Genomic DNA, 7,889 nt, shown 5'->3' with positions numbered 1-7,889 from the left:
GAGGTTCTTGTTTTGTTTTGGTTTGTTTTTTTTCAAAGCTACAAAAAACGGGTGAGAAAAAGAGAAATCCCCTCTCCTGACTTGCTGAGGTGTGCTTGTTCCTCCAGGTGCGGAGGGGCGCTCGCAGCGCGTTGTGCCGCTCGTGTCACTGCGGGGCTCGGGGGCCGCGCTCGCCGTACCGAGGGGCCCGGCAGCTCTGGCCGCAGGAGCCCTCCCGGGGCACCATCTGCTGCTGCTGCCGCCGTGCTCTGTCCCCAGCCAACACAAGCCCAGCCAAGGCGCGGGGCCCGCGGGTGCTCCTCTAAGCCACTTGCTCTGCCAGGGAAAATAAGCTAAGCAGCTTATGGAGGCATCAGTGCACGTAGCTCCGAGGGCTGACCTAGCGGCACCTTGGTGCTGGGAGAGGCGGGAGTGTGCGGGGGACCCGGGCTGCTCTCTGTCCGCAAGACGACACTCAGACCGCGGAGCAGAGAAAAACAGTAAATTAAGAAATTCAATAAATTAAGAAAATTAATTAAATACCAAAGGAGTGATGCCCGGAAAGTGATCTTACAACTTATTTTTCACTGCAGGCTCTCCAAAAATATCCTGATGTGTGGGTGTCTATTAAAAGCAAGCTGTGTCTGGAATTCAGAGCAAGGTATATGAACTTATTCCAAGGACTAATTGCAGTTATGCCACCCATAGGGAAAAAAATGCTGGAGTCTGTATAAAAACACTCTTCCTAGAAGCTCAGGCACCAGTAACCTTCCCAAGTGAAACAAAGGAGAGCGAAGAAATAAGAGGAGAATGTACTAATATTTGCTGGGTGATTAAAAGAAAGACCTATTAATTAGGCACAGCTGAGTACAGCCAAACATAACAAGAAATGAAAGCATGGCTAGCTGAGAAGCATTTATTTTCCTACCCATGAAATTTGGTAGAGCAAAATATTCAATGGAAGCAGAGAAAGATAGGAAAAAAAACAGACATAGGAAAACACCGCCATTTCAACACCCACAAGAGAAAAGTTGGACTGTCTGTTTAATCTGTTCCTCACCCTGACAGATCATACTTGATTCATAGATTCATGTCGGTAAACACTGCCCACCACTTGAGCAACTCTCAGCCTCATACAAGAAAAAAGTAGCTTTGCCATTGGCTTTGATGAAGCCAGAAATTTAAACATGAACCAGGAAATTATCTCCTTGTTCTCCACAGCTGGGTGAATTAAAATGGAAGAAGATTGTAACCCTAAATTTTCTGGCTCCTTCTAGTTCCTGCTTACCTACTTTTGTTACTACTTTTCTGAAAAATGAATATGAGAAAGCCTAAAAATTCATACATAACTTTCCCATTTTCTAGACTTATGAATTGCTTTTTGTTCTAAAAGTATCTTTACCAGGAAGTCTTTTCCAGGCCAAAATACCTTGAAAGGCCTTAAAAAAAGAGGCAGCCTTCATCACCAATGCCTTGCTGTTAGAGAAAATTATCAGTTTTTGATTAATCAAGAGTTTTGATTAATGAAGGACCAGTCTTTCATGTATACTGTACCTCATTTTTCAAATCAGCATTATTATTTACACACTGGCTCAGCTGCACTACAATTTTCTTTGCAAAATCATATTTTGACAAATTATATGGCAATTTTTTTACACTGCAATTATTTTTTTGAAACAGAGTTTTACTACTGAATATTCATGGAGCTGTAAGAATGCTGCTCACTCATGTACATAAATTACACATCTCCTCCACATTTTGCCTTTCCCCAAATTATTATGTTTCCATGAGAATGTAGAGAAGAGCTTGCTCAGTACCCCACAGCCCCTGGCAGAAGAAAGCGTGCCTGAAACAGGAAACACAAAGAGGGATATCTGAATGTGCCTCTCAGGAGGCGAAGTGCGTACCTTTGTACCAGAAAAGAAGAGACAGCAGGACGCTCCCCATCTTGAACTGCATCTTTTCCTTCCTCCGTTGTGAATAGCTCCTTAGTGTACTGCTTGGCTTGATGGGAAGGCATGAGATTAACTTAAGCGTTGCCTAAGCACCTTACTCTCCTCCATTCCCATCATTTTATCAAGCACCATCAAGCCAAGTACACAATTGTTCCTGTCAAACTCCATCCTAGAGGCTGTGCCATCTGTAACAGCTTTTAAAAGGCAACAAGTACTGAGGTACTGACACTCTTGAGTGTGAATCTAATTGTACATGCAGACATATGTCCAAATAAACCAGAATATACCTACATATAAACCACATATACATACCCTACAGAAATGCAAAAGCCTAATGCTTACAAAAGATGTATTGTATATATTGTCTATAGCATGCATTCATTATCTTCCACCCCAATTATTTACCTCCACACTAGCAATGTCTTTCTTAGCAACAGTTGTGTGTAGAAATCTGCCCTGGCCTTACTGCTCTTCCAGTCACCAAATTGCACAGGGCTGAAAACTGCAATTAGTAGATCAAACAAAAATAGCATTTTTTCAGCTGTTTACTTGCTAGGCTGCAAAAATATCTAACCAAAAATGAAAACCTCTATTTGCTAACAGTTTTACCTACAATATTCTCTCAACCAGCCTACATCAAAGATTTGATTTTAGAATGACTGACTCGAGATAAAAACAGACTGCTAGAGATTCCAGTGGATCTTGCACCTGTTCCTCCAATCTCTGTTGATTATGTGAAATTAGCAGTGAATTTTTAATGGAGGTTTTTGAAAGCAATTGCTTCAGAAGCAGCTTGCTTTGTTTCAAGAGATCTCAGATTGCATGCACTGGGAATAGATTAAGGAACTGCTTAGATCACATAGGCTGCTGCTGAGTTAAGCCAGACGTGTCTCTAATCTTCTGGTTTATATTCATTCAAAAATGCTGTGCAAACAAGGATGCTGGCTTTTTGAAAATAGTCCCCTGGGCAGGATTCATCTTACTTGCCTTTGGATATCCACATATTGGGAATGACCTGTAAGTTTGTTGTCAGGTACAGCATCCCATTGCAGTCACAACGCTAGCATCAACACATCCCAGACTCATCAGGGTATGTGCCATGGATGGGAGGAGTCTCCCGCCGAGGGGGCTCACTGCTGTGCTCAGCCTCAAGGAGTTTAACCTCCTCAGCCCAACACTTTCCCCATTTTACCCTACCTACACGGATAGGAGGGTTGTCACAGGCAGACCCCTCCACAGACATGGCCATTCCTCTTCATGGACCTGGGCCAGCTCACCCCAAACACTGGGGGTCAAATCAAAGCATGGCAGAGGGAGCAGGTGGGATAGCACCAGGAAGGGGGTAATTTTTCTAAGGGCAGGGGCTGCTCCTGATTTTTTGCCAGAGGCCTCATGCTCACATGTTGTTCCCCTCTCAGGGCAGTGAGACCCACCGGAAGGTCCAGCCAGGAATTAAAGAAACATGAGACTCATTGAGGGTACCAGGGCAGGCTCTGGGCATCTACTGCAGTGCAGCTTTTCACTTCAGGCTCTACACAGTATCCTCTTTATATTGTTCAGTCTAAAATGGGCTGCCAAGGAGACAGAGATTTCCAGAACTGCTGAAGACACTCAGGTATCTATTCTCTCTCTGCATTGATGAGCAGTTGGTATCTAAATCTCATGGGTTTGAAAATCCCAGCTTAAAAATCCCTAAATACCTTCATCCACATATCCCATGGAAAACCAGTCCTGAGCTTCAGCCTCTCACCTTATGGTCTCATAAGGACAGGTCATAGGGAAGGAAAGCTACTCACACAAAGAGAAATCAACTACCATGTTTTAAAGATAAGCAAAGCCAAATTATCTCCCATCACCACATGCAGCTTTAAATCAGCTTGGTTTATGGTCAACCCCACCCTTCAAATACATTTTCATTTGGTGTAAGAAATGCACAGTAGCTTAGGGAACATGTTCAGGAATAGCACTGCTCTTATCAAAGAACATTTAGTCCAAAGGGATACTCTTAAAACTGTTGGCTGCCCAGTTATAAAACTCCCTCCACACAGAAGGAAAGGCAGCCTTTGTTTAAAAACTTGTGTATAGCATTCAAAAAACCAAACTGTTTGACACAAAGATTAGAAGAGCATTAAAACTAATGTGTCTGTATAAATAGTATGCAGTTCTGAGAGTCTGTATCTAATGGTGTTGATAGTCCATCATTTTAATAACTGTAAACAGCAAAACCATGCTGCCACTGCAGAGAGCATTGCTAAATGAATGAAGTAGTTAATTCCTAGCAAGCACAGAAATATTTTCAGGTACAGAAGGCAGAAAAAATTTAATGGCCAGTACATAACAGAGCACCAGAAATTTCTACATTTTCCCTGTATAAAAAAAGAAAAATACAATTTCAAAAAGGATAAAGATTAGTCTGGCATTGATTAAAGAACAAAACTGAGACTAGTACAAATGGCCCAAATTAAGACAGTTTGGTAACATTCCCACTGCTATGGAAAACAGGAATTGCCTGAGCAGGTTTGCTCTTTCGTCCATACATCTTCTCCAGCTCTAGCTCATGTCCCATTGGCCCTAAGACCTTTTGCTATGTTTTCATAGCCCTCAGAAGTCTTGTGTTTCTTCTGCCAGACTGGGGGAAAAACCACAGAAATCACCCTGCACCATGAAGATGCTTTTAGTCTGACTGGCAGCATGTGTGTGTGGCCTCAAAGGGGAAGCAGAAGACAAAAGTACTTGTGTGTGAGAGAGAAGTGCAACTCCATGTAGTAGTGTCATGTTTCTCCCCAAGTCAGAGTGCCAGACGGCTCAACTGGAGCAGCACACACAGATCCATGCGTCTGGAAACTGAATGCACACGACAAGCAGTGTCTTAGCAGAAATGTGTGACTGGCACACTTTTGTTTTAGCACAGTAAGGGAACGTACAAAACACACATTTATACATGTACGTGTGAACCACTGACATCTCTCAGAAGCAGAATACTGATGTGTGGAGAGGGCAAAATTGTCGATGCTTTTGGAGCCTGAGTCAGGAGCTGGACCCCTTCAAATGGATGGAGCTGCAGTAGACTACACACATTTAAGATATGGCTCTCAGAAAAAAACATTCTTTTTACAAGTCTGAAGCATGAGCTCCAGTCATCTTCTGAAAAGGAGATTTTTTTTCCTAAATGTTAAGAAAACATGAGGCAGATAATTATGCAGTGCTGACCACTAGGCCCAGACCTATTCCCTGTAAGTCATGCACTTGGGGATGCTGTGGCTGTCCATGGCAGGATATGGAATCACCATCCCTGTTAGATGGGATGAACCTACACCAGAGACTTGCATATCCTACTTTAGAAGTCTAGCTATGTCTGACTCAGCTTTGAGCCTATATCCTCGAAGTAGTCGGGCTGTGGAAGACAGTTTACCCCAGATGGGGATTGCATTGCTTTGGCTTCACCTCCTGTGGGCTGCACACACACTGCTAAGCAAATAGGCAGAGGAAAACCAGACATGAATACTTCTTCACTTGCAGGTTGCACAATGCACAGACCCTTAGTATCAATATGGTGTTAATGTTACAACTTTAGCCTGTCGGGTCTCACTATGGGATGTAGGGCTGCTTTCCACACAAAAGAGCTTCTGCAACCTGGCCTAGGCCTCGGTACCCTTGGTCTGCAATCTTTATCTGCAATCACTGACTGCAGCTTGCCCATACCCCAGAGTGTTTGTTTAGTGAGAACAAGCACTGACAAAGGTTAATAGTTTTCTCAATATGGTGATGATTAAGGAAAGTTTCTTAATAAGTCTCTGATTAAAGTAAGTTAAGCCAATTTTTTCTCTTTAATCTTTAAGATAGGTAAATCACACCCTCCCACTCTGATCCTTCAAAGATAATCAAGAGCTGACTCCAGGTCAGTGCAGCTCAGGGACTGTTCTCCTGCAGAGACATCTTAGCCCCAGCACTCGATAGGGCTCCCACGCACAGACAGATGCTGTGCCAGCACCCATGCCCAGAGGTTACCCTTTTCTAAAGCCTTGCCTGTGCAAAATGAGACATCATGTTATAATTTAAAAGTTAAACTGCTCTGAGGCAAGCTGAGATGGCTCTTTCTTTCCCAGTTAATAAAAACGATATGCACAGTACAGGGGAAATCAAGGATGGAGTTATCTGTGCTTGCTAGCTGTGTGCTGTGAAAACCGCTGGCCTTTCCCGCTCAAGGGACGCGCTCAAACGCGTCTCCTAACACAGAGATGAGAGGACCCATGCTCCAGGCTATCCCGGTGAGACTCCTTGGGGATGCATGCGGCTTGCAGACTTCACCACTGCCTTCGTCTCTCGCCTGCCTGGGAGAAGGCACGGGCTGCTGCTTCTCCCACTGCCTCTGTTCTCTGTGGTCCCCTCGGTTACCCCTCCCAGGGACCACGGTAAGGTGGGGATTCCTCTCCCGCGCTGGCAGGGAAAGGCTCCTCTTGCAGGCGGGCATTCCCAGCCCAGGCTGCAGCCTGTGGAAGGGATCCCTTGTGACAGGCTTTCCCACTTGAGGCGCCTTTCTGCTCCCCTGGAAACAGTGCTCCGCCTCTGCCGCATGCAGGGCCCCCGCCTTCTTTAACTGCTTATGAAACTCATCGCGTTAAAAGAAATTATTGAAAAACTTAGCGTGAGCCAAAGAAGAAAGAAAAAATGAACACCTTGGTGCTGGTTCCACTGGGGCTCGAACCCAGGACCTTCTGCGTGTAAAGCAGACGTGATAACCACTACACTATGGAACCGCCACGCACACCTCATTGCGCTGCAGTGCTCCTATAGACGAGACTCTGGCCACACCTCCCTTCCAGGCTGAGAAGGGGAGTCTGGTATTTTCTCTTTAATTGCTTGCTGATTAAAAATAAATGCAGTAATTCAGAATTACCCTAATGCGTTTTCTGCCCTTCTGATAGCTACAGAGGGGCAGTGGCAGGGGTAAGACAACTCCAGGTAAGGCTCCTGTGTCGCTGCGTGTTGGGGCAGCGGCGGGCCCCGCTCTGCCCGGCCGCACACGGCGCACAGGAGCAGCTAGCGACCCTGGGAGCTGCGGGCCGCGCTACGGGGAGCGCTCCCTTCCCCTGCGTGTATTCGGCACACGCAAAGCGAATGTGGTCGGTAAATCTCTGCCTTCAGCCCCTGCGGTCCCAACGCCATTGCTTCTAGCCCCGCCTCGGGGAGGGCTGGCAGCCTTCCTGCGCATCCCGCTCCTCCTGGGATAAGCTCGGCTCCTCTGTTCCCCCAGAGTTGGGCTGGAGTGTCACGTTAGGTTGGCCCAAGTGTGGGAAGGGCAGGCTGAGCTCCGTGAGAGCTGCAGCAACGCCGCGCTGCCCCGATTTCCTCTAAACCGGCCATGGGAAGCGCCTCGCTCCTTACTGCGGGGCGCTTCAGCTCCCTTCTCAGCGGGGGAGTACCGTGATTTCCTCGTTCAGGAGGCTGTTTAAAAAACATAAGGCAGCGAGCAGCAGGAGCGCCCGGCTCTTCCCAATCCCTGGGAGAGGACGGAGAGTTTTCCTCCCGTGTGGGGAGGTTCCCGCCGCGGTCCGCGCCGCCGGCAGGGGGCGCCCTGCGCTCGCCCACCGCCCCAGGCCCCGCTCGGGCCCGGGGCCTGTGTGGGCAACAGCTCCGAGAGTGCGTGTTTTGGGTGTCCATCAATCCTTCCATCCATCCATGGGCCTGCTTCTCACCCCTTACACCCCACAATAATTGCCGTCTTCCCTCTGTTATGGTTTACCCGCTGTTTTGCACTACTGGCGCTACCTCAGTCCTCGCCCTACTGCACCTTGCCCTCACATCTCAAAGGGAGTGGCTTGGAGGAGCACAAATGAAGGCACCTGGACTATGTTTGCAGGTTAAAAGTTACAAGCAGAAGTTATTATTTGGAATGTAAAATAAAAGTTTGGGATTTTTCAGAAGTGTGATGCTTGTAAGCAAAAGAGTGTTTGT

The 7,889-nt window shown here is 46.6% G+C and overlaps 1 protein-coding gene and 1 non-coding gene across 2 annotated transcripts in view; both read right to left on the bottom strand.

Moving 5' to 3' along the window:
• RS1 (retinoschisin 1) overlaps window positions 1-2,026 on the bottom strand; it is a 13,054-nt gene extending 11,028 nt beyond the window's left edge. The window contains exon 1 of the mRNA XM_015617777.2: window positions 1,887-2,026. Coding sequence (XP_015473263.1) covers window positions 1,887-1,938 — 52 coding nt within the window. The 5' untranslated portion in view covers window positions 1,939-2,026. The remainder of the gene's footprint in view (window positions 1-1,886) is intronic.
• Window positions 2,027-6,618: 4,592 nt separating this feature from the next.
• TRNAV-UAC lies at window positions 6,619-6,691 on the bottom strand. Its single transcript has one exon. It is a non-coding gene; the product is annotated as a tRNA-Val (tRNA).
• Between the last annotated feature and the right edge of the window lie 1,198 nt (window positions 6,692-7,889).

This window comes from Parus major, chromosome 1 (assembly GCF_001522545.3).
Source record: "Parus major isolate Abel chromosome 1, Parus_major1.1, whole genome shotgun sequence".
NCBI lineage: Eukaryota > Metazoa > Chordata > Aves > Passeriformes > Paridae > Parus > Parus major.
Note: the sequence above shows the minus strand (reverse complement) of the source record. Positions and strands in the feature narration are given on the sequence as shown.